This window comes from Dendronephthya gigantea, unplaced genomic scaffold (assembly GCF_004324835.1).
Source record: "Dendronephthya gigantea isolate DGI-Jeju-01 unplaced genomic scaffold, DenGig_1.0 000080F, whole genome shotgun sequence".
Classification (NCBI taxonomy): domain Eukaryota; kingdom Metazoa; phylum Cnidaria; class Anthozoa; order Malacalcyonacea; family Nephtheidae; genus Dendronephthya; species Dendronephthya gigantea.
Genome location: NW_021163090.1, coordinates 173,666 through 197,919, shown reverse-complemented (window position 1 = coordinate 197,919; position 24,254 = coordinate 173,666). Strand labels below are relative to the sequence as shown.

At 39.0% G+C, this 24,254-nt stretch overlaps 7 protein-coding genes and 1 long non-coding RNA gene across 8 annotated transcripts; 3 read left to right on the top strand and 5 right to left on the bottom strand.

Moving 5' to 3' along the window:
* Positions 1-2: 2 nt before the first annotated feature.
* LOC114532657 (TLD domain-containing protein 1-like) lies at positions 3-2,144 on the bottom strand. The gene is made up of 6 exons (XM_028554210.1): positions 1,813-2,144; positions 1,009-1,544; positions 655-935; positions 470-588; positions 201-377; positions 3-129 (listed from the first exon to the last, which is right to left on the bottom strand). The coding sequence occupies exons 1-6, from the start codon at positions 1,945-1,947 to the stop codon at positions 19-21; spliced, it is 1,359 nt and encodes a 452-aa protein (XP_028410011.1). The 5' UTR covers positions 1,948-2,144; the 3' UTR covers positions 3-18.
* Positions 2,145-2,217: 73 nt separating this feature from the next.
* On the top strand, positions 2,218-6,163 carry LOC114532656 (uncharacterized aarF domain-containing protein kinase 5-like). The gene is made up of 15 exons (XM_028554209.1): positions 2,218-2,799; positions 2,893-2,956; positions 3,120-3,296; positions 3,365-3,388; positions 3,492-3,632; positions 3,891-4,004; positions 4,079-4,210; positions 4,307-4,390; positions 4,456-4,537; positions 4,625-4,703; positions 4,792-4,883; positions 5,003-5,186; positions 5,276-5,350; positions 5,427-5,522; positions 5,614-6,163. Exons 1-15 carry the CDS (start codon positions 2,552-2,554, stop codon positions 5,726-5,728), a joined length of 1,707 nt encoding a protein of 568 aa, XP_028410010.1. The 5' UTR covers positions 2,218-2,551; the 3' UTR covers positions 5,729-6,163.
* Positions 6,164-6,386: 223 nt separating this feature from the next.
* On the bottom strand, positions 6,387-11,343 carry LOC114532589. Its single transcript, XM_028554132.1, is given in 9 exon segments — positions 6,387-7,351; positions 7,819-8,666; positions 8,756-8,984; positions 9,108-9,385; positions 9,557-9,699; positions 9,701-9,804; positions 9,881-10,054; positions 10,114-10,805; positions 11,078-11,343. Coding segments are annotated over 9 exon segments (3,699 nt in total).
* A 196-nt stretch (positions 11,344-11,539) lies between these two features.
* Positions 11,540-12,285, bottom strand: LOC114532761. Its single transcript, XM_028554343.1, has 2 exons — positions 11,912-12,285; positions 11,540-11,818 (listed from the first exon to the last, which is right to left on the bottom strand). The coding sequence occupies exons 1-2, from the start codon at positions 12,243-12,245 to the stop codon at positions 11,577-11,579; spliced, it is 576 nt and encodes a 191-aa protein (XP_028410144.1). The 5' UTR covers positions 12,246-12,285; the 3' UTR covers positions 11,540-11,576.
* Positions 12,286-12,393: 108 nt separating this feature from the next.
* LOC114532760 lies at positions 12,394-13,998 on the bottom strand. Its single transcript, XM_028554342.1, has 4 exons — positions 13,926-13,998; positions 13,339-13,677; positions 13,026-13,263; positions 12,394-12,845 (listed from the first exon to the last, which is right to left on the bottom strand). The coding sequence occupies exons 1-4, from the start codon at positions 13,975-13,977 to the stop codon at positions 12,482-12,484; spliced, it is 993 nt and encodes a 330-aa protein (XP_028410143.1). The 5' UTR covers positions 13,978-13,998; the 3' UTR covers positions 12,394-12,481.
* Positions 13,999-14,452: 454 nt separating this feature from the next.
* On the bottom strand, positions 14,453-16,839 carry LOC114532699 (anamorsin homolog). Its single transcript, XM_028554265.1, has 10 exons — positions 16,273-16,839; positions 15,975-16,115; positions 15,787-15,863; positions 15,632-15,715; positions 15,443-15,515; positions 15,301-15,368; positions 15,144-15,213; positions 15,013-15,058; positions 14,865-14,934; positions 14,453-14,739 (listed from the first exon to the last, which is right to left on the bottom strand). The coding sequence occupies exons 1-10, from the start codon at positions 16,421-16,423 to the stop codon at positions 14,626-14,628; spliced, it is 894 nt and encodes a 297-aa protein (XP_028410066.1). The 5' UTR covers positions 16,424-16,839; the 3' UTR covers positions 14,453-14,625.
* LOC114532700 lies at positions 15,157-16,279 on the top strand. The gene is made up of 4 exons (XR_003687974.1): positions 15,157-15,370; positions 15,520-15,576; positions 15,710-15,905; positions 16,032-16,279. It is a non-coding gene; the product is annotated as an uncharacterized LOC114532700 (long non-coding RNA).
* A 189-nt stretch (positions 16,840-17,028) lies between the features above and the next one.
* Positions 17,029-24,144, top strand: LOC114532698 (hephaestin-like protein). The gene is made up of 15 exons (XM_028554264.1): positions 17,029-17,268; positions 18,641-18,905; positions 19,079-19,253; positions 19,553-19,855; positions 19,931-20,252; positions 20,475-20,661; positions 20,766-21,003; positions 21,084-21,263; positions 21,450-21,653; positions 21,788-22,028; positions 22,102-22,332; positions 22,399-22,618; positions 22,714-23,022; positions 23,238-23,394; positions 23,810-24,144. Exons 1-15 carry the CDS (start codon positions 17,105-17,107, stop codon positions 23,947-23,949), a joined length of 3,336 nt encoding a protein of 1,111 aa, XP_028410065.1. The 5' UTR covers positions 17,029-17,104; the 3' UTR covers positions 23,950-24,144.
* Positions 24,145-24,254: the final 110 nt, after the last annotated feature.

Genomic DNA, 24,254 nt, shown 5'->3' with positions numbered 1-24,254 from the left:
TTTATATAAATATAATTTTTATTCCATGTCTTCAGGTTCACGAAATCCATCACTCTTTCTTTCTTTACCAATCAAATCCAAGATGGCTTGAGCATCTGTTTCTCGATCCAAAACACTTCGTTTGCTCTCCTACAAACATGCATACGGTCAAAATCTAGTATCACACCTGCAACATTGATACAACAACTGACGAAGCATACCTCTTGTTCAGGTGGGACACCAACACCCCACACTTCAATCTCTTCAATCTCAAACTCCTCAGAGGCTGACAACTGAGGGTTACCATATGTTGTACACTTGGGGCGAGCTTTGCTATGACCTGGACCAAATTCTGAATCCAGCCATAAGCCAAAATACTCAAATTGGCCTCCCATACCCTGTTGAGGCAAATAACATTATCTTTATCTGACATGGAGTTTCTTGTGGTTGTTAATGTGTGTAGTATTTTATTGAAAAATGTCATACATACCAAACCATTGGGTATGGTCTTCATGCCAATATTTAGATACATATAATGGTCATTGATCCCAGTTGGATGGTAGATAGCCATAGATGGTTTCATTGTGAACACAAAACAATCTTTATCACCTAAATTACACAGACAGTAGGTTCACATTTCATAGTGGAAAGGCTTACCTAAGGTTGGCTTGGTACCTTCAAAATTAGACTTCACTCTCCAGCTGGTTGAAGCGAAGCCACCAAAAACAGCACCCTCTCTGTCTTTGACCAGCAGTACAGTAGGACCTTGATACACTATTTGATGCAGGAAAGTTGTAAAACTTTTGCCGTGGCAAGATGTTGCAAACAACAGTCGCCAGTTGTGTCTGCATTCTAGTGGTACAGCATGGTTTAATCGAAGCATTGCAGGGATATCTATGATAGTCTCAATGTTATGGCCTTGGAAATCTAACTTGCATGGCAGAAGAATATCAGTTCTAAGTAAAAAATAACAAGAAATTAAGTGTAATTCTCGAAACTTGACACAAATAAAAAACCTGATAGTTGTACCTTGGCACATGCTCAACACTAGGTTCACATCCTTCCTTCAAACCATGTCTTTGAGTGTCTAAAATACTATCAGCTCCAAAAAAACACGCCTTAAAAACATCTTCAAAAAGTCGCATCACGAGTACTTCTTTTCGTATCCATGTTTCAACATCATCAATAGTCATATTTCCATGCTTCTCTTCTGGAATGCAGCTGGTTAACTGCTCTGCTAGGTTTTTATTTGCCTCCTGAGTTGTTCCAGCTTTCATGAATGATAATCCCACACTGGATTTCTCGACTGCTTTGATGTACGCTTTCACCAATATCTGGCACAACTCAAACAGTGCTTGACGGTTTGATTGATTGTTTGTTGTCGACATGGCATGCAGTATCAAAGCCTTCTCATTTAAATAACCCTTCAATAGTTTAGAAATGCCAACCATAAAGTCTCTTTTCTGTACTTCCATTGTAGAGACCCTTTTTTCATGTGTGTTGTGTTTGAAAGTATTGTAGATTCGATCAGTGAAGTTTGCAGGAAAATATGGTGATAGGTGGTTCTATTGAGGATAAAGTTCATATATATACAGTAAAGAAATTACATCTGAAATTACTTCCCTCTATTTGCCTAATTTTGGTGGAGACAGTATTATAGAGAATACCATTGTTTTACATGACTAATACACACTCCCTCAGATGGAAAGGATTTCGGGGTCATAGGGCTGGGCCCTTACATACCTACATTGTTACATCACTTACACATGGAATACATAAATTGCAACATAATATTTTGCAACTTATAAAACATTCAAGTTAATATTTTCGTACCTTGAATTTGCAAGCATCTAATATATTATTACTTGACAAACTGTCAAAGACTGCTTCTAATTTTTCTTGCTGTCCTTCGTCCAATTTTGACAAGGCATTTTCCAGTTCAGTATCCTTACTGACAGTGGCACCCATTACTATACTTTTTATTGTAACAAATTAAACGATGTACACACAACTCTAGGATAACAACAAAATATCCAACGTATGTAAATTCTTTGTTATAATAAAATATTAAAATGTTTCATTAGTATTCAATACTGAAATAGTTGTATTCAACCATAACAAACGTGAGTTTAAAATCTTGACTTTCGTGCGCATCTACCGATTTCGTTTTCATTTTTACGTGAAACGTGCGGTTTGTGCGTTCTCGTCGGTTTTCGTGCTCTGCTAGCGTGAAAATTTGAAACAATTTGCGCAATATGTATTTTGTAAACAAACGTGTTTGACATTTAAAAACTTCTTCTAAAAAATTGCCTTTAAAGCCAGAAAGGAAAACAAAGAATTGTCATTACATGAATTTGCAAGAATGCCTCTGGTAAAATATTCCATCAAAATATTGTGTTACATGCGAAATTTTAGCAGTTTATTTCTACTTGACTGCTATTAATGAATGTGACGTAAAATGGGGCCATATGACATGATCATTCATAACCATAATATTTCCATTTTTTTATCCGATATAGTTGAAAACTTCTTCAGGTAAATTTATTGGCCTCAGCTGCATTCGCTAATAGCGATGTTTCGAAATTTGTGCAAAAATTCGTTCCGAAATATGCGTCGAAAAACAGTGCAAGTTTTGTTGACAAGGCAAAACAGCACGGTCACGGAGATTACAACTCCAAAGTCCAAAAAATTTTACGGATATTTGACAACAATTGCGTTAGGTTGTTGTTCATGCTATATTGTGTATAATAACAAAATATGGACACGTGAAGGAAGGCGTATCTTTCTCGTTAAATTGGGAGGAATAAAGAGATTCTTGAGGTAGTTTAAATTATTATTCAATAAACACTACAAATTTTTGAATTCATTGCGATGTATTTGTAGATATATACTTGTTGTTCAATTGATTTAGGAAACATTTAAAATTGGTTTGACATTATCTCTTGATTATTGGTGGACATTAAGGGGCTTAGAAAAGGTAGAATTGAGCCAAACAGGTGTTTGCAATTCAAATTTGTATGTAACTTCTGTTATCAAGGCAATTTATATTACAAGTTAATAATTCGAGGTTACAAAGGTCACTACTTTCCTCTTGTCATCCATTCTTGTTCATTGTTCTTTGCATGCTTTTCATTTTGCAGAATAGTAAAACCTATAATGATTTGATTCGACAATGTCACTTGAGGTCAGCACAGGCTATGGTATCTGGATCATTATTAAATGGAGGATTATATATCAAGTTATGTCAAGGTCTTGCAGCAATGAATCATATATTGCCTGAGGAATACACCAAGACATTGATTGTTTTGCAAGATCAGGTGTGTATATATTATCAAATATCTTTCAAAAGCAATTACTGCTAAAAGGTTTTCATTTTGTTAAATAGGCATTGACAAGAAAAGCTGGAGAGGTATATACATAATACATCTATTTTCCTCCTGGACAAAGCCATAAAAAGTTGTGGCTATGTTTGATTATTTATGATCGTAACTGTGCATTAATTGTGTCTATAGGTAGATGAATTGTTTGTAGAGGATTTTGGGAAGCCTCCCTGGGAAATTTTCAGTTCATTTCATTATGAACCCATAGCTGCAGCAAGTTTGGCGCAAGTTCACAGAGCTGTTACATATGATGGAGAAGAGGTTGCTGTTAAGGTATATATACCTGATATATAAGTCGGTCAAATATACTGGAATATGGTTAGATTCAACCATGGTCAAATATACTGGAATATGGTTAGATTCGACTATGGTCTAATATGCCAGAATATGCATGTATTTATTTTGAGTATGCTATATTTTACTATACTCGACCATGGTCGAATATTACCAGAATATTGTACCTCAGTATGGTCGAGTATACTGGCCGAATATGGTATGATAGACTGAATGTGCGGCCCCCTTTTTATTTAGGTGCAGTATATTGATTTACGAGATCGTTATAGAGGTGACATGTGGACTATAATGTGGCTGTTAAAATTAATTGGTGTTATGCATCCGTCTTTTGAGTTCTCCTGGGCTATTCAGGTACAGTGGAGTTTCTTTGCTTTGTCGTGTCCAAGGAAAGCATTGTTGAACTTGTTCATGTTGTTTTTGTGCAGGAGTTGAAAGAGAAATTGGTGGAAGAGCTAGACTTTGAACTTGAAGGTGAAAATGGAGAGAGATGTTATCGCGAATTGAAGCATCTTAATTTTGTTGCAGTTCCAAGAATAAACTGGGATTTGACAAGCAAGGTTTGAAATAAAGAGTAGAAACTATATGTCATAATAGCTGGTAATAGCATTGATTCAGTCTTATATGACAATATCAATTTTCTTTTATTCATTTAGAGAGTTTTAACAGCAGAGTATATCAATGGATGTCGTGTTGATGACGTTGAGAAAATTAAGAAGATGGGATTGGATGTAGATGATGTGAGATATTTGCAAATATTCATCTTTTGAAATTGTTTTGACTTGAGTGAATGTGAATAATGTAGGTTGCTTGGAAACTTGTGAGGACATTTGGAGAACAAATATTTGGTTCTGGATTTATTCATGGTGACCCACACTCATCTAACAGTAAGTATAAAATAGGTTCAGATTTGAGCTAAAAACTCTACCAGAGAATGAGTGCTTTTAAAGGTAACGTGATCATCATTTTTCTAGTATTTGTCCGTCCAGGATCTGACGGTAAAGCTGAATTAGTTATTCTTGATCATGGGCTGTATCAACCTTTGGAAACCAGGTACATTTAGGTTTTTGAAGTTGAATCTTATCTTACAACAGCATCACAGAAATTGAATAGTTTTTCAATAAGAATATTTGAATTCTAGGGACAGACTTAATTTGTGTAATCTTTGGAAGTACATTGTATTGAATGACCAGGAGGCAATTAAACATTATGCAAAAAAGCTGGGTGTTGAAGGTACGTTATTTGAGCCAAAATATTCTTTAGTGATTGACACTTACTCGCAGAATCACTGTCTTTGTAAGATATGCTACTATTTATCACGCTTTTAAAGCAAATTCCCGTTTATGGTTTAGATTATAAAGTGTTGTGTGAAATACTTCTTCAACGTCCATTCAGATGGGATTCCTTGGGTTCACTTTTCTCAGTGCGTATGAACAGTGAAGAAGTTCAGTACATGACTGAGCAGGCACGGGATGAATTTGATAGAATCATGACCGTTCTAAAACAAATGCCATCGTCACTTTGTATTGTTATCAGGTACTAACAGCCATGCTATTAAACTATTGCTCGTCTTTTTAAAAGAAGAAACCTTCAGTGTCGATGAAACATACGGTATCTTTTTACAGGAATCTTAATACGATCAGAGCAATCAATCAAAACTTGGGAAATCCTGTTGACCGCTTTGTCATAATGGCGCATTCGTGAGTAAAAATCGTATATTTGTGTGTAAAACGATGAAATATAGTAAAATGATTTCACATTCTCGTGGATTTCCAGGGCCGTGTCAGGTGCGAGGTCTTTGCAAAGAAGACGAACTTGGTACACAAATTGCAGAGCAACTATGGCGTCCTGTTATCTTGAATTACGAATAAGGTGTTGTATTGGTCAGACATAATTAAGCGATATTCTTCATAATTTTCAGTTGTATTCTCTAAGTCAATAACCCAATTAATATGTTATTTAGATACATGAGTTTCAGGGAATGGTTTTTGACCAAATGTCTAAGTCTTCTACAATACATGAATCTTGTTCCTGATGAGCTCCTGGAGTTACAAAAGAAATACAGCGATGCTTTGTAACACGAGGGTATGTGAAGGAGATTGATGAGATTATCAGTTTTCACAAATGACTTATGGTTGTGATTTGATGATCAGAGAGTTGTTATAACCCGTGGAAGGTCTTCTTTCCACTCTCGTCATGTCGGACAAAGTCGTGGGTTTGTAATGAGAAGCGTGAACCTGGTCTGAGTGGTCTCAGCACCGCAGCTAACTCACAACATGGTGGTTGGCAATTGGAACATCGACACGGGAAGAATCTTTTTCGTTCAGTTACGGCATTCCTAGGCCGTCGAACTGCCCCATCATAGAAAATACTGCCAACGAGGAAACGACAAGTGTTTGGTCAATTATTGCGATTTTTGAACGAAATACAACAAGACTCAACCCAATCACTATTTTTAAATAATGTTTAAGAACAGTGCATTTGATTGATCCCTGTCAGTATTCAGTATTTCTTGATGTATATTTTACACAGTATTCCACAATGTTTTACTATTTGTGGTATTTATACTTTTTATACACATATGTACGAATTCAATCTGAATTGAATGACATTTCACTAAAATATGATGCATTTTCTTCTCTATAAAAAACTTTCATCGAATTCGGGGTCTTTTTCATCGGAATCATGGCGATTCTGACTTTCTTTTTCACGAAACTCTTCATATTCTGTTATAACCTACGACGAAGAACCTCGTTCTTCGGGTCCATGTGGATATTCATGTACAGGCAACCCCACTCCACCCTCAGAGCTTAGGCCATTCATCCCTTGTAGTCCTGTTGAATCCTTCCCTTGTAATGATGAATCAAGATATCCCATGTTATCCTCAGATTGTTTAGAGTATGTTTTGCTTTCGGTATCCTTGTACATACTCATCGTATTCCCATGTGTAGGACTAGTATCCAAAAAAGTACTATCAATACCCTTGTTCATCTCTTCGTTTTGACCTCTAAATGTACTATCCATACCCGTGTTATCCTGATATGACGTCTTAGTTATGCTACCATAAGGATCTTTATATTCAAGCATCATATCCCCATAGAGATCCTCATCTGTACTACTCGTGTCCAACGTCCCATCCTTCGCCAAAGCCTGATCATCCCACGAAGTCATTCTCGAACCCGCTGAAGTTGTTCCAACACGATATTCATCCGACTTAGTCTCATGAGCGCTTTTACCATTCTTTGACAAATATTCTTCCAAGATATCTGGGTTGCGGTAATGGTGTTTTGAATATTGGTTGCCCCATGGATGAATAAATCGGTTAATCATCAGAGGTGGATTTTGACCAGTTGCTCTGGTATGATTAAGCTGACTACTATGGACCTGTGTACCCTGTTTATATAGTCCAACTTTGCCATTATCATCTTCCATACTATCGTCCATCTCATCTTCCATATTATCATCCAAAGACTCTTCTTCCTTAAACGCTTTGTTCATATTTCCGGCAAGGTCATCGTGTTCGTATTTATTTATGTCCTCAAACATAGATTCTTCGTCCTTTTTCATTGTGGAACTAAATGCGGGCCAAATAGATTCCGAATCATCCATTCCATCATCCATATCGTTGTGTACCAAACCACTACCAATTTTATAGCTTAGGTTAGGATACAGATGTTTATTGAGGTTGACACCATTTTGAACTGGTATTGCAGGTTTAGCGGATGGTGATGTAGTACTGGTACTGGTTAGTAATGACGAGGGGTTACGTGCAGCATTGGTACTAATTGGTGATGATGGTGAAGGGTTTGCTGCTGTAGTGGCACTGGTTGGTAATGAGGGGTTGGGTGCAGCATTGGTACTAGTTGGTGATGATGCTGAAGGGTTTGCTGCTGTGGTAGCACTAGTTGGTAATGAGGGGTTGGGTGCAGCATTGGTACTAGTTGGTGATGATGGTGAAGGGTTTGCTGCTGTGGTAGCACTAGTTGGTAATGAGGGGTTGGGTGCAGCATTGGTACTAGTTGGTGATGATGGTGAAGGGTTTGCTGCTGTGGTAGCACTAGTTGGTAATGAGGGGTTGGGTGCAGCATTGGTACTAGTTGGTGATGATGGTGAAGGGTTTGCTGTGTGGCACTAGTTGGTAATGAGGGGTTGGGTGCAGCATTGGTACTAGTTGGTGATGATGGTGAAGGGTTTGCTGCTGTGGTAGCACTAGTTGGTAATGATGAGGGTTTGGGTGCAGCATTGGTACTAGTTGGTGGTAATGGTGATAGGTTAGTCGCAGCACCAGCACTGGTTGATGGCGGTGGAGATGATAACCCTGGGTGAATGTTGGTATTGCTTTGTGATGGTTTGTTTGTAATAACTGGACGTAAAATTTGTTTAGAGGGACCAGTGTTAGATGGATAACCAAGGGTTGTAGGGGCCGGCGCTTGGTTACCACTGGAAGTTGGAGCAAAGATTTGTTTTGATGGACCAGTGTTGAATGGTTTGTCACCAAATGTATTCGTATTTTTGCCCATCATAAGTTGTTGTGGTTGATTATCCGTAAACGATGGTGATTCACCAGCCGTACCGGGAATAGCTGGTGTCAGTGTGTTTGATGGTGTACCAGACGAAACTGGGGGGGTACTAATAGCTGCTGGTTGTTTACCAACGTCTAGTTGAGATGTTCCATCATTGGAAGTGCCAAATATTTGGGCACCATCATCATTCACAGATAAAGTATATGATGTTGACGTCATCGTTGAATCAGCTAGCGATGGCGTGCCTACTTTTGCTTTACATTGCATCTCAGTAAAAGTACCTTTGAAAACATTGAACTTATTTTGCCCTGCAACATTTCCCGGCAAGAAATACCTTGCAACGACAAAGACACACGTTTTTCCCTTTTCCGCTCCAGTCGCTACACCAAAACCAACCTTTGAACTTCCTTTCCATACCAGTTGAGTAAAATGGTCTGCTATGCCATCTTTCGATTTTCTCTTGATAAAGTCATAGTTACACACATCCCAATACCTAGGAAGGCAACAGTGAAAGTTGACCCACGTAGGGCTCGTGAACATCACTTCTGTTCATCCTAAAAATTAAAATATAACATCTCTTACCATGCCTCAGTAACGGATCGTCCAGAAATAACACTATTGCAACTTGTATAAATACTTTCTCCCAACTTTTTCGACATCGTCACGTCGTTGATGGATTTTCTGGCTAATTTTTCTGCATGCTTTTGAGCTCCAACGTTCAACGTGATATCATTTGCCAATGGTGAAACACCATGAATCAAGCGGTACTCGTTGTGTGCCTTTACGGCGTCTAATATAAATTGTTGAATTGCTAGAGAGTGAAAAGAATGAAATATTATTCCTGAGTTTGAATTTGTTTATCATTGGATAGTTTCAGTTTGCGTGGATCGGAGGAACGGAAATAACGCGTGTAACCTCCTCAGCACAAACTTACTTTGAGTAAGAGTGGCTCCTTTACTATTCTTCTTCTCAATTCTACATACGGCTGGGGTAAATCTTCCCTTATCAATGTTGTCCTCTTCTAACCCAAGCATCTTCCTAGGGCTGTATCTTGCTACAACGTAGACGCATCGACCGTGATTGTCACCTCTGAACTCTCTCGCAATACAAAATTTCTTGCTGCCTTTCCACACAATTTGAGCGAAGTGTCCAGTTGGGGCGACTCCTGTTGATTTGTACGTTGTGAAATCAAAGTGGCAGACTTCATTGTACCTTGTTAAAAAAACAATGGCGGTTATACGGAGTATCGTTTAGTGAACATGATGTATAGACTGGTAGTCTCGTGGCGAAGCTCAAGGGTTTCGTCTGTAGGAAAATAGTTGTTGAACCTCCGGAGACAATTTACATAGACAGATATCATATTTCAGTTCACTTTATACCTACCAAATTCTTGTAACGTCTGCACTGTCAATGTTTGCGTTACATCCAACAAACAAGCTTTCACCTTGGTTAGCCCTGCTTGCTGGCAACGAGTGTGTTGGTTGTTTGTCAGCCCCACGTTCAGATAACTTCTTCGCATACGCCTTTGGCTTCTTTGCATAGTTTTTGATCTAGTACTAAAGGTTTGGCGCCGTGTCGTTTCCGAAATATATTATGCTGTAATAAAGCTTTCTTTTCAAAGTCATCATCGGCTAAAATATTGAAATATTTGTTTTAGTGAGCCAATTCAACTTATGAATTTGTTTATGAATGTTTTAGGTTACATACTTTGCGTTGCAGTTGGAGCGAGAGCTAGTTTTGATTTTAGTGGTGTTCCTAAGGTGGGTGGTGTTCCTAAGGTGGGTGGTGTTCCTGGAGACGGTGGTATTCCTGGTGTCGGTGGTGTTCCTAAGGTGGGTGGTGTTGCTGGTGTCGGTGGTGTTCCTAAGGTGGGTGGTGTTCCTGGAGACGGTGGTATTGCTGGTGTCGGTGGTGTTCCTAAGGTGGGTGGTGTTCCGGGCTGTCGGTGTCCTGGTGGTGTTCCCAGGTTTTCCTGGGTGGTGTTCCTAAAGTCGGTAGTCTTCCTGGTGTTCCTGGTGGTGTTCCTAAAGTCGGTAGTCTTCCTGGTGTTCCTGGTGGTGTTCCTGAGGTCGGTAGTCTTCCTGGTGTTCCTGGTGGTGTTCCTGAGGTCGGTAGTCCTCCTGGTGTTCCTGGTGGTGTTCCTGAGGTCGGTAGTCTTCCTGGTGTTCCTGGTGGTGTTCCTGAGTCGGTAGTCTTCCTGGTGTTCCTGGTGGTGTTCCTGAGTCGGTAGTCTTCCTGGTGTTCCTGGTGTGTTCCTGAGGTCGGTAGTCTTCCTGGTGTTCCTGGTGGTGTTCCTGAGGTCGGTAGTCTTCCTGGTGTTCCTGGTGGTGTTCCTGAGGTCGGTAGTCTTCCTGGTGTTCCTGGTGGTGTTCCTGAGGTCGGTAGTCTTCCTGGTGTTCCTGGTGGTGTTCCTGAGGTCGGTAGTCTTCCTGGTGTTCCTGGTGGTGTTCCTGAGGTCGGTAGTCTTCCTGGTGTTCCTGGTGGTGTTCCTAAAGTCGGTAGTCTTCCTGGTGTTCCTGGTGGTGTTCCTAAAGTCGGTAGTCTTCCTGGTGTTCCTGGTGGTGTTCCTGAGGTCGGTAGTCTTCCTGGTGTTCCTGGTGGTGTTCCTGAGGTCGGTAGTCTCCTGGTGTTCCTGGTGGTGTTCCTGAGGTCGGTAGTCTTCCTGGTGTTCCTGGTGGTGTTCCTAAAGTCGGTAGTCTTCCTGGTGTTCCTGGTGGTGTTCCTAAAGTCGGTAGTCTTCCTGGGGTTCCTGGTGGTGTTCCTGAGGTCGGTAGTCTTCCTGGTGGTGTTCCTGAAGTCAGTGATGTTCCTGATGGTGCTTTTAAAGGTGCACCTAGCTTTGTACTTGATAGTCTATTATCTGGTAAGACTGTTAAAGTTGGGTTTCCATGTGGAGGTGCTAACTTTGGAGGTTCTACTGTTGGCGTTTTCCCAACAGTTGGTCCTGAGAGAGCTGTTGTTTGAGGAGTGATGGGGGGATTTGGTTTCAGAGATAATGTTCCCGAGATTCCGGGCTGTCCGAGAGCACCACCTAACAAATGCCTGCAATGCACTTTGGCATCAAATGATCCTGGTTTGACATTCTCTTTTATCTTTTTGAAATCCAGACTAGCACCAGGTTTATACAGGACGACAACATGCGTGCATAACGCTTTACCACTTGCGTCCATCCCCAATCCAAATGAGACGCCGATTGATTGCGTTTCTTTCCAAACAACTTGCATGAACTGTCTTGCTTTTTGTGTAAGGACTACTGGGTCTCCAAAACCTGTTTTACATATTTCATCATACCTGTCAAGTGGAAAGTACGAAATGAACTGACAAGAACATAACAGGACCTCCAGTTAGTGTTAACGGGATTAAGAACGTGGGAGAATGTTTCCCCCCAGGTTTTAGGAAATACTTACCAAATTTTGGTTACTTCTGCACCACGTAAACTTTTTCCACAGCGTGTATAAGTATTCTGACCTATTCCTCCTGGAAGAAGGCTATAAGCACCTTTGAGCGGAGGATTCTGCGCTAAAGATCTTGCATAAAATCCAGCCACAGCATTAAGGTTGGCGTCTAGCTCCAACAGTTTTGATTCGTGTCTTATTCGCATGCTATTGTGTTCTCTCAGCATGGCCAGTTGGAACTCCTTCAATGCTGTGAAATATGAAAGATTTTATTAAACAGCTGTTGAAACTATCCTTTGCTAAATTCTTTCAAATGCGTTTTAACTCAAAGACAATGACTCACATTCTTCCTTTATAGTTATTGCTGGTGGTGTTGCGTCGTTCATTTGTGTTGGTGGTGCGTTACTGTTCGCTACTGGTGTTGCTATTTTCACCGCTGTTGCTGTTCCACTGGATACTGGTGATGTTTGTACTGCGTTTGATCCTAATGGCTGTACCCCAGAGGGCCCTGATTGTAGTGCGGTCACCTCAGCTGGTGCTGTCGCTGTATTGGTTACTGGTGATGTTTGTGTGCTAATGGCGCCTGATGGTAACGCGGTCACCTTGGCTGGTATTGAATCTTGGATCGAAGACACGCCTGCTGCCATCTCTCCAGAATGCGTGGCAGACGGAGCCATGCTGGGTGTGTGTTCTGATGCTACTATTCCGGTATTCTCCTCGCGTAATAACGAAGTTCCTCCAGTCACTTCATCTGGGGTTTTCTGGACAATGTACCCATCTGTACCAAGGCCAGTAAACAGCGACGCAATATCTTTTGTTTGTTTTATTGGCTGGAACGTACTATCATCAGCATCTAATATTGCGTCTTCCACCTCAGTTGGTACAGCAATCTCGCCATTAGAATCGTAGAACTTTAGAGCTGGCTCCGTTTTGGGAGATTTTTAGGCCTGGAAGTTGTTTCTTCGTTTTGTGTTTCCACACTAGAATCCTCATCCAACATCTTTGACAGTTCCTCTTCCTTTTTGTGACAGTCATGACCCTCTTCAAGTGAACGTCTACCAACATTCGTAGAGAAACTTCCCAGAATATTTCCCGCTGGTTTATATCTTGCAACAACGTACATGCATTTCATTCCAGGGTCATATTTATCCACCCCTAATGCGTACCCAATACCCAGCTCTGTGCTTGGTTTCCACACTAGTTGAGTAAAATGTCCCGTTACTTTTCCAGGATTTGATTGCGATTCATGGAAATTATAGTCGCACACCTCATCATACCTACAGAATGGAGAATCGTTAAAAATGAAATACGCCAGAAGATGATGGTTAACTTGCAGTATTCACCACCACAGTGAGAGATGGTTGCATGGTCTGTAGTTACTGTACGTAATAATGTTCTTGTATTTCAAATATCTGATCATGAAATTTAGACCTTGTCTTTTATCGCCGTAAACTCACCATTTTCTTGCGGCGTCATTCGGCGAAGGAGAATTTGTTTTTGAACATTCCATAAAAATATTTTCACCTTGGTTTGGTCTTTCTGTTTGTTTGGAATGATCCACGGAGCCCGTTAAGGTCAAAATCCTGGCGTAGTCAGCCGCTTGTTCACTCATTTCTTTGTTTAATCTGAGCTCAGGAGCATCGTGAAGCTTACGATAGTTGTTGTGCTGGGCTAAAGCTTCTCGCTGGAACGAATCTGGAAGATCAGGAAGAGTTCGTTGGTGTGGATGTTATGCAATCGGGAAAAATATAGTATAGTAAGCATACTCACCTTGTGAAATTATGTCCTTCCAAAGATTCAATTCCATGCCATGTCTTTTGTATCCTAATTTTTGTGGTTCATCATTATCCGTCTTGAATGTATTAGTTTGCGAAGGTAATCCATCACTTGTATCAATGTTTTCAAGTTCCTCATTTCTACGACGATATTCATTCATTTCATATTCTTCATCATAATCCTGTTTTTCATTTTTATTGAACCAGGAGTTTCTCTTGAATGGTGAAGTGTTCTGATCAGCAATCATCTCCTCGTTGAAATATTTTGAAAGCATAGAGTGATGATGCGAATATGGTGCATGCTTCGTGTCTGAAACTGGTTTCGCTGCAATCCCTAGTTGGTGGATTAAAGACAATTCGATAGTCTCGTAATGCAACACAGCACCCAGCTTCACACGGGGTAAATACTTTGATTCGCATTGAGTTTTTTAACTTAATTTTTACCCAATGCAAAATCCTAGGTTTATTATGGAAACTTTCATGGTCTAAGGCGCATCTGGGTGTATGAAGAATGAAAGGGGAAAAAATAATAATGGGAAAAAATTAAAGTTTCAACGCAAGCTAACCGAGAAGAATACTTACGATGTAATAATAACACAAAACCTGCCACGAGGAAGGAAATTTTGGACACCATATTTCAGCTGTGGATTACGTTGAAGAATTAAATTAAAGTAATTGCATCTGTGATCAATACACCAGATTATTTTATTTCTTTTCCCAATATATATTGATCACCTTTCACTAAATTTTGCCTGATCGATCACAATTTTCTCATAGTTTATATGCATTTATATCAGATCCACGGGATATTATGTTTTCACAGGATTCCACATGTCTTGATTCTAGACACTGTCGAATTTCAAAACACGAGTTCCCATTGTTCAAATAATGAAATTGGAAGGCCTAATTGTTTCCTATATTCAGATTATCTGAATATTCACCATTAAACTTGTATTATGAAACGGGTTAATTCGTAATGGAACGTTGAAAATGTATCAAATAAATCTCCTTCGCTGTGTCAAAGGTTTGAAGTAAAAATGAAGAACAGGTTATTATTGTCACGCCCCGTCCGTTGCAAAATAAAAACAAGCTTTTGGATTATATTTATAAAATAATATATCTTCACACAAACACCGTTTATTGTAAAATATACAATATATATTGAGGTTTATCTTCTTTTATGACTTTCTCCATCATTACAAGGAAGAATATGAAAAATTTTACAATTTCAAGAATTCATTCTTTACTCAAAACTGCGAATTGTTCTTCATATTTGTTTTCTTTAAATATCGGGTTTGAGCTGTCGATCGCTGAGTGATATTTTGTCTCCGGGTTTAAACGCTGGCATTCCGAGATAAGGACAACTTGCACAACGAAAGGCGTCGCCAAGATAACACTGAAAAAGATGAGAAAATGGTGATTATGAAAGGCCGAGGATGAAAGTTATATTTTATCGCTTTGCGATGGATCAGGATAAGCCGTGCACTTCAAAACCACGGTAAGTCAAAATGATTTACTTACACTGCCACAAGCAGACTTTGGCTGTGCTCCCTCTACACCATTCGCAAGATCTTCTGCCAGGCCACACGTGCTAAAAATCAAGTTAAGAAGTCCGTTGAACCTTTGAAGATCTTTTACCCTGTTCAACCCTGAACAAATGACCACGTACCAGTTTTTGCATGCTTTCTTCTTACCAGATTTCGGCCCACAAGCACCTGAAAGATATTCAAATATAAAAATATATTCCAAATACAACATTAGACTAAAAATATTGCTTCAACAAGTGATTAATCAACTTACTCTTCAAGGTAGATGGATCTGGCTTCTTTCTATCATTCTCATCTAGAAGATCATCTGAATCAATTATATCCTAATTAAATAGATAATTGATACATTAAATGGGAAATCCACCAGAAGACTCAACACAAGGGTTCATAATAAGGATTAGTTTACATACAACATCATCATCATTCATATCTTGTGCTGACAAGGTCCACACTTTCGCAGCATTTTCTGATGGAATTTCTGTGAGTTTTTTGAAATACATTTTATTTGTGATTAATGATTCCACTACATCTCATTAATTGAGCAAAATTCACCTTTTTTATTGCTGAATGAGAGTTTAAGTTTCGTGCTTGTTCCAACGTTAAATGAAGGTTTTTTACATTTTATCTAGGAAAATATAAAGTTGCCATTGATATAATCTTCTTCGCTGTGAGTGAACATTTTAATGGTAAAAGATGTGAACATTCATGCAACATAATTCATATGTTTGTTTTCTAGCTCACCTCAAACATATCTATTTTGTTTTCAGTTTTTAAAATATCTTGCAAAGTTTTTAATTGTTCTTCTGTTGTTTCCACCAGATCACCCTAAAATGAATTACCAGCAAAAATCAATTGGGAGGAACAGACCTGTTTGTGGAAGGAGAGGTTTTACGTACCTGTGAAATATCAACAAATCCGGATAATTTTAGTGTTGATACCAGTTTGTCTTGGGTGACTAGTGTGTTGATGTTTCCTATCAATAAGACAATCATGGAAAATTAGCAATGGATAGATGGTAAAAGCATTAAATAGAAGATTCAATCAAATTTGACTGACATGCTGGCTCATTCATTGGAGTGCTAACCTGTTGGTTGTCTAAGTAAAAATGAACCTGATGGTTTTAATATTCTCGCTATTTCAGCAAGGATATCCAAATCGTGGATGAAAGTTGATGGAAAAGTCACACCAGAATATATATGGTCGAAGGAAGATTCTGTGTGCGACGCTGAAAATATTAAGAGGAAAAGGTTCAACTTCAAAATGGATTGCTTCTGGTATATTTGATCAGCTAAAATGATTTATTTTCATTACAAATAAGATTTGTAGATGTATAATTGCACAATTAATCTAAAGTAAATCTGAATTTAACACTGAAAACTTACACAATTTTAATCTATCGACGTGTTCAACGCTAACTTTGCCACAAACACCCGTCAGCTCAGTTATACGACCAACAATTTCTTGTAAATCCTGAGATGGAGATATCCCTGACCAGATCAATAACACACTTTCCCGTTCTTTTATATCCTCCATTTATTTCAAGATAAAATATAGAAAATAAAAGAGTGAGTTTAGAAAATATAAATGTTTTCATTCAACGTAATTTATTAAATGTCCGCGATTACTTCATGTTATTGTGTTTTAATGGCTACAGTTAAACGCCACTGGCCCACTGGTGCAATCCCCTGGGGCGAGGGACGAAAGAAACAATGAATTAGCAGATCTGAAGGGGGAGGTGGCCCTCTAACGCCTTTTAAACAACCGTTGGAAATACGTATTGAGGTGTACCATCAGTTCCAGCAGGTAGGGATGGGACTATGAAGTCATACAGTATGAAATCACAATTCTGTTGAACTCTTCAAGTGCAAAAATTCTAATGTGTTGGACAGAATTTTGAGGCAAGTTTCTTGAGGTGAGACTGGCTAATTCTCAGGACTATCATACGAGGCTTTGCAATGCGATTGAACTGCAACCCTGGGGCTTGCTCCCTTGACCCCTCCTCCCTGGGCGGCCCTGCCAACACACAGAAACCACGTCACAATTTATTCTCATTCTTAGACTTTACCTCATTTCACACTTGTCTAGAATGATCCATATCATTTTTACTACTCATGAATATTAAATGTTAGTAATTTAATCATTTGACCCTAGTTCCTTTTATGGTAACTCCCAAGCCTCAAATGTAATCCTAGGCGCTCAGTACAACAGCTGAAAATGGAAGGGCTGAAAGCAACGATATTTCTGTGCGTTTTCCTCTCATTATTTAGCGACGTAAGCTGTGCTGTCAGAACCTACCATATTGCAGCTGTGGAACAGGAATGGAACTACGCCCCGAGTAATGTGAACAAACTAACTGGCGTCTTGTTGGACGAAGATGAGTAAGTTTCGCTTTTAATTAATCCTCGCTGTAAAATAAAGCGTGGAAATTTGTAAGATTTCTATGAATTCTCGCATTTGCGACGTTAGAAACAAACTGTCGTTTGTCTCTCTTTGTCGTTTGTCTCTCTTAAGAATAATTAAACCAGATTATTAAAACGGAACCGTGTTCGTGTCTGCTAGAGAGTTCATCCTACTGTCCTAGTGTACAGTCAAAGATATCAAAACGTCAGCTCACTCTCAGCCTAGCGAGAAAGATATGATATCTGACACACTAAATGAAAGGCCTTAACCTACATTAACTATGATGAAGACTTCAAACAAGCAAGACAAGATGCTAGACGTTCAAAGCTGCCCAACCAAGCACATAAATGATGATAACTTTGCTGTGATTTTTTTCATCGAATTATGAAAGCTCAAAAAAGCTGAGTTTGATGAAATATTTATAGCACGAATATAGAGTAATAGCAGTGATAGTTTGTGGTATATGTATAGCAGTGATGTGGTTTGTGGTTTATACTGCAGACTGCAGTGATGGTTTGTAGCAGTGATAGATAGTTTCACGACGTCACAGATCTAGATATTCCAAGCAGGTCGACTACAGTTACGCCAAAGAGCATAAGTTGTCACATGCCAACATGAACGCGTATTATTTGGTATAATAACTTCCGTTTTGTCCACGTTTTTTATCTGAAGCGTGCTAGCAGTCATGAAGGTTTTCGGCGCATGCTGACTGCGCAGATCGACACATAGACAAATAATAAACTTCAACGTTAAAAGTTTACACTATCACCTGAGATAATCCTAGTGTAACACTATAATGTGAACAGAGTAGAGTCAGGTAGTTTTATTACGAAAGCAATTAAGCAAGTTGGTTATGGCCTCATGATTTCGTTCACTTTACTGCCATTTTCATGCAAATATTAATCGAGAAAGATCTTGAATGTGTCTCAGCCTAAGAAGAATACCTGCCAACCATAACTGGTTGCTTTAGGTAAAATGAACTATTCATTGTGAATAGCATTGATAGCATTCGTGAAATTGTATTAATCATGCAAACTATTTGAGTTAAGAACCTCTTAAGTCTTAAACGCGCTGAAACACTCAACATAGGTTTCTGAGTGTTGGTAATTAGCATTCCAAACAAATACCTTATTGAGAATGAATACGTCATCAAACATTGATCAAAGAGGAATGATCGCTAGGATTGATGTTAATGCATTGCTTGGTTTCCATTAATTAAGTCGTATGATACAAAATGCACTCGTACTTGTAAAAAATGCAGAGGAAATGTAACATTGAGGACAATATTTTCAATTAATTTGTACTTGAAAAATAAAAAAACGAGATTGATGTCTTGTTCTTTTCGTGAAGGTCTGCAAAGGTATTCACAGCAAAAAATGACCGCACTAAGACGATTGGACGGAAATATCGCAAAGTCTTATATCGCGAATGTAAAGATTCTTCTTGCAAAGAATACAAAACTCATCCTGCATATCTTGGCGTGCTTGGTCCTGTCATTCGTGCGGAGGTTGGAGACACTTTGCAAGTACATTTCACGAATTGGGCGACCAGGAATTACACTGTTCATCCTCATGGAGTATTTTATCGTAAAGACTCTGAGGGAGCTCTTTATGAGGTAATTTTGATACAACTGATCTGGCAAGTTAGGACTTTCGAATGACGCGCGCATGTGCAGTAAAACTGCTGTGCGAGCATGAATGTGGTATTATAGTTTGGTTATTGGCCAGGTAAGAATACCCAGGTGTGCTAGTTGGTTAGGCTGTCTACTCTATATCAACACTTATTTAGGATAAAACAAGTGGATTTGATAAGGCAGATGATGGCGTGCCTCCAAATAAAACACATATTTACACTTGGGAAGTGAAGAAAGAACATGGACCCAAAGAGAGTGACTCAGACTGCTTGACATGGGTTTATCATTCACATGTTCATCCTCAGAACGATGTGAATACTGGTCTTGTTGGTACGTATAGTTTTACACCAACCTCGTACCCAGGCCTTAGAAAAGGCTGCCCACCTGACTCCCACTGTCATCCACTCTCATCCCATGTCATCCACTGTCACTTACTGTCACCCACTGTGATTACCTGTCACCCACTGTCAGTGACTGTCACCCACTGTCATCCACTGTCCACCACTGTCATCCACTGTCATCCACTGTCACACATTTTCCCCCATTATCCCCCACTGCCATCCACTAACCCACCGTCACCCACTGTCACCCACCGTCTACCATCAGACAATATTACTCTGTATTTATAGGTGGTATGATAATTTGCAAGAAAGGGACGTTTGAAAACAACAAACATAAAGATGTCGACGAAGATTTCATGATAATGTTTACTGTCATGGATGAGAACAACAGCTGGTTGTTAGAAGAAAATATCAAAACGTATTGCCCAAACTTAACTTCGTCAAAAGATGACGAAGACTTTCAGGAAAGCAACAAAATGCATGTGATCAATGGCTACTTCTACGGAAACACACCAGGACTTGATATGTGCGTTGGGGATAAAGTAAATTGGCATTTGTTTGGTATGGGGACTGAGGTGGATATACATACAGGTTAGCCACAGTATACCTACGTGTCCTTGATTGTGCTGTTGAATAGCAACTTAGGCATTTATTTCCATTTTTTAGCTTTCTTCCATGGCCAGACTGTTACAATAGATGGTCATCGTAAAGATGTTGGTTCCATGTTCCCAGCGAGATCAAGCACTGCTCATATGACCGCAACGAATCCTGGTACATGGCTGTTGAATTGTCTGGTCAATGATCACTACTCCGCCGGAATGTCGGCTTTGTTTCATGTAAAGGAAAACTGCAAGGGAAAATCTGCTCCTAGTAACGCACTGGACGGCAAAACAAGGAAATATTTCATAGCTGCTGAGGAAGTGATTTGGGATTATGCTCCATCGGGATTGGATAACTTCAATGGCGGGAGTTTAACAAGTGAGGATAGGTGGGTTCTGACTTGAAACCTGGAGTGATTTCGCTACTTACGCAAGACGCTTTCCTGCAAATATTTTTTAATTTTCTCTACCAGATATTTCCCGTAGAATAACCAAACTATTGTCGACTTCATAGCATCATTGAGCCGACAACTCTAAACACGAGAGTCTTAATTTAGATTGTTGTCTATTGAACCTTACGTAAATGTCGTTTTCTTTCCTTCAACTTTTAGCAAAGGCCATGAGTTTTTTGCCAGGTCCAACACTTCCATCGGTGGAAAATATTGGAAAGCGTTATTTTTTGAATACACAAACGATACTTTTACTGAGCAGAAAAAGAAGCCTATTTATTTGGGATTCCTTGGCCCGGTGATACGAGCTGAAGTCGGAGACACGATAGAAGTTACTTTTAAGAACATGGTAAGTAATATTTTGAATTATTTTCTTGTTTTTCTATAGAAATTCCATAATTTTCTGCACGATTCATTTCAAACCATCTTTTAACGCAAGATTTCATCTTTCAGGCATCGTTTAACTTCAGTATACAACCTCATGGTGTGTTTTACAACAAGTCAAACGAAGGTTCATCATACAATGATTCGACATCAAGTTTAGCGAAACTGGATGACGTAGTCAGACCAAACCACAAATTTGTCTATACTTGGACAATTCCAGAACACGTTGGACCAACAAAAGACGATCCAAATTGTCTGACCTGGGTTTATTCTTCTGCTGTTGATCCTATTAAGGATGTTTACTCCGGTAAAATTATATACCACTTTATCATAGAAACATACTTGGATTAATTACTACTAATCGTAATTATACTAACGTATTTATAGGTTTAATTGGCCCACTACTGGTTTGCAGGAAAGGATCTTTGGACGACGAGGGAAAACAGAAAAATATTGACAAGGAGTTTGTTTTAATGTTCACGGTGTCAAACGAAAACGAGGCTTTGTATATTGAGAAGAACGTGGAAGAGTTTATTGGGGGATTTGCAGCAAAATCGTTTCATTATGGCAAGTAGAAATTTCTCAGTGATTGAAATTCTTTGCTGTCTTACACCAGAGATTCGTAAGTGTGTTTCCGCTCCTACAAATGCTATCATCTCTTGAAGCATTGTAACACAACCCTTAGTAAAGTTCACTCTGATATATTTTATGCTGTTGAAAAATGTTCATGATTGAACCATTGAATCCCCTTAGATCCCGAGATCGAGAACAATTTAATGCATGGGATAAATGGATTTCTATTCGCTAACCTACCTGATCTCGTAATGTGCCTGGATGATAACGTGTCTTGGCATCTTATTGGCTACGGCAACGAAGTTGATATTCATGGCGCGTATTTTCATGGTCAGACATTTTTGATGAATAAAAATCGTAAAGATGCCCTTAATTTAGTACCAGGTTAGTGAAATATGAATTTCAAGAGAATTGAAAGAACTCGTACTGTGACACTCCACTAGGAACAGTTTAATGGCGTGCTATTCTAGTATTAGCAAAAAGAAGATGATTTATAATAAATTGCTTTATTCTTGCAGGAACGTTTGAGACAGTGAAAATGAAGCCAGACAACCCTGGTGAATGGGCGGTCGTTTGTCGCACCAATGACCATTATGACGCTGGAATGGTGGCTAAGTTTCAAGTGAAAACATGTGGCAAGAATCCTTCCTTCGAATCAGCAAAAACTAGGACGTATTACGTCTCAGCTGTTGAAGAAAAGTGGGATTATGCCCCAAGTGGAAAGAATTTATTAAAAGGAACTGATTTAGACAAGGATACGTGAGTATCTTTTGGACTCTTCTACAAAACTGATGAGACTTGATTTTAGAATAATGTTATATCTCTTTGACAGGAATGCAAAGCCTTATACCGAGTCTGGACCAAAAAGAATAGGACGTATATATTATAAAGCACTCTATCGAGAATACACGGATGGTACGTTCAAAAAAAGAAAAGAAAGTCCTGCATATCTTGGAATACTGGGACCGATATTGCGAGCAGAAGTTGGCGATATTATAAAAGTTGTTTTCAAAAATCAGGCATCTAGAAAATATTCGATTCATCCCCATGGCGTATTTTATGAGTGAGTATCATCTGTTTAATTGTCAATTTTAAATCAATTTAAACTAATATCCCTTTGTTTCTTTAGCAAACAAAACGAGGGATCTTTGTATCTGGATAACACAACATCAAAAGATGACGATGTGGTTTCCCCAGGCGAGACTTATACCTACACTTGGAAAGTGCCTTCCAGAGCAGGACCTACCTCGAGTGATAATGATTGTTTAACGTGGATATATTACAGTGATGTTGATCCATCAAAGGATACAAATTCAGGTCTTGTGGGTCCTTTGATCATCTGTAAGAAGGTAAGCTCTCAGCGCAAGTGCTTTTTAAGGTGAAAAACCGCTTCTTCCGATTCTCAATTTATTCGGAATAATGCATCGTTTGGTATTTCCGGCAGGGAAAGCTATCAGAGGACGGATCGCGAGCTAAATATGCCGACCATGAATACCCAATCTACTTCAGTGTTATGGATGAAAACTTGAGTTGGTATTTAGACAAAAATATTCAAGAGTTCGCCAAAAGTTCTGATAAAGAAGACGAAGATTTTATGGAAAGCAATAAAATGAACGCAATAAATGGTCGTATTTATGGTAATCTGGAGGGTATTAAAATGGTGAAAGGGCAAAAAATCAATTGGTATCTTCTAAGTCTTGGTACTGAAGTTGATATGCACAATGTTCACTTTCACGGTCAGACGGTTTTAGCAGTAAGTGAAACATGATATGGAACTTAAAAAGTCTGCATTATTACGTAGTTCGCGGACAAAGCAGGTTTCTGATTGGCCATGCAATGCGTCCAGTTGACCAATCAGGGATATGCTTTATCCGCAAACTATGTTACAGCAGACTTATGAAGGTCTGTGGACAGTAAGCTCCGCTTAAATGGTTGTAAAACACGCTGCGTCATTTGTTTTTCATGCAGAGAACATCAGCTGATCACAGAGAAGATGTGATTGATTTATTTCCCGGGGTGTTTATGACGGTCAAGATGGTACCAGACAGCATTGGAAGGTGGTTATTACATTGTCACGTGAATGATCACATGGTGCATGGGATGATGGCTCTTTACGATGTTGAAGGTTCGTATTTATTCGCAGTTCATTTCATTCCGTTAGCACACTTAGTGTTTTTGCAATCCCATTTATACATACACGCAGTCTTACTGGACCTCTAGGAAGAAAAGTTTAGAACTGAAGAGTTTCATATGCGGTTAACTTTGGATCAATTAAGACATGAATCTTGCTGAATTTGCAAAAACAGTTTATTCGAATTCTACTCTGTGACTATTCTGTGACTACTTCAGCCATTTCAAGAATGACAAGCCCTTACTTAGGATGAAAGTTTTCTCTTTTCTAGAATTTCTCTATTCCATATTCATATTTTTGCCAACCTTCAAAAAAAATAACAAGAGTGCGCAATCTTAATTAAATGGTCCACTTTGAAGGGAAGCTACGTGGATTGGTAAATTTAAATGTTGAAATGTTTTTATTATAGATACCCCATCGCCCACCTCGCCAACCTCGCCAAACTCAACAACGACAAAGAAAAGTTCATCAAGGATTAATGTTATGAACAAATTCAACCTCTTCGTTTCCATATCTCTCTCTATATTTTTTGCTTATACTTTGTCCTAGTGAGAAGTAAAACATTACAAGCTATAGGTGACGTGTCTCGCTGTCTGTCTAGATTTCTGTCACGGTGTCTGTCTAAATTTCTGTCATGGAAAATATTAGTTGATCGAACCGAAGTTTTTTCAAACCAATAATTTTTAGTAAAAATCATGTACATAATGATTGGTGCAAAGGAATGATTTTCAAGTAAAGTTAGAATATTTCTATGAATTATTTCGCAAATGCTTCGCAGGGACTCGGGAATTATAGAAGACCTGGGGACGAGTTCAATTTTTCAAAGTTCGGCAGTACGCACTGTTCACGAAATG

Bases quoted from the DNA above. Each gene is read 5' to 3' on its own strand.
- LOC114532760 (XM_028554342.1), bottom strand. From the start codon at position 13,977: ATGGTGTCCAAAATTTCCTTCCTCGTGGCAGGTTTTGTGTTATTATTA. The intron at 13,264-13,338 runs GTGAGTATGCTT...CTGATCTTCCAG, and splicing joins GAAGGACATAATTTCACAAG to ATTCGTTCCAGCGAGAAGCT. The intron at 12,846-13,025 runs GTGAGTTTACGG...TCCATTCTGTAG, and splicing joins AATGACGCCGCAAGAAAATG to GTATGATGAGGTGTGCGACT.
- LOC114532761 (XM_028554343.1), bottom strand. From the start codon at position 12,245: ATGGCTCCGTCTGCCACGCATTCTGGAGAGATGGCAGCAGGCGTGTCT. The intron at 11,819-11,911 runs GTGAGTCATTGT...CATATTTCACAG, and splicing joins AATAACTATAAAGGAAGAAT to CATTGAAGGAGTTCCAACTG.
- LOC114532698 (XM_028554264.1), top strand. From the start codon at position 17,105: ATGGAAGGGCTGAAAGCAACGATATTTCTGTGCGTTTTCCTCTCATTA. The intron at 20,662-20,765 runs GTAAGTAATATT...TTCATCTTTCAG, and splicing joins AAGTTACTTTTAAGAACATG to GCATCGTTTAACTTCAGTAT. The intron at 21,264-21,449 runs GCAAGTAGAAAT...GAATCCCCTTAG, and splicing joins AGCAAAATCGTTTCATTATG to ATCCCGAGATCGAGAACAAT.
- LOC114532699 (XM_028554265.1), bottom strand. From the start codon at position 16,423: ATGGAGGATATAAAAGAACGGGAAAGTGTGTTATTGATCTGGTCAGGG. The intron at 15,369-15,442 runs GTGAATTTTGCT...AAAAACTCACAG, and splicing joins CTCATTCAGCAATAAAAAAG to AAATTCCATCAGAAAATGCT. The intron at 15,059-15,143 runs GTAAGTTGATTA...AATATCTTTCAG, and splicing joins AGATCCATCTACCTTGAAGA to GTGCTTGTGGGCCGAAATCT.
- LOC114532657 (XM_028554210.1), bottom strand. From the start codon at position 1,947: ATGGGTGCCACTGTCAGTAAGGATACTGAACTGGAAAATGCCTTGTCA. The intron at 1,545-1,812 runs GTACGAAAATAT...TATCCTCAATAG, and splicing joins TAGATGCTTGCAAATTCAAG to AACCACCTATCACCATATTT. The intron at 130-200 runs GTATGCTTCGTC...GCATGTTTGTAG, and splicing joins GTGTCCCACCTGAACAAGAG to GAGAGCAAACGAAGTGTTTT.
- LOC114532656 (XM_028554209.1), top strand. From the start codon at position 2,552: ATGTTTCGAAATTTGTGCAAAAATTCGTTCCGAAATATGCGTCGAAAA. The intron at 2,957-3,119 runs GTAGAATTGAGC...TTCATTTTGCAG, and splicing joins CATTAAGGGGCTTAGAAAAG to AATAGTAAAACCTATAATGA. The intron at 4,211-4,306 runs GTTTGAAATAAA...TTATTCATTTAG, and splicing joins ACTGGGATTTGACAAGCAAG to AGAGTTTTAACAGCAGAGTA.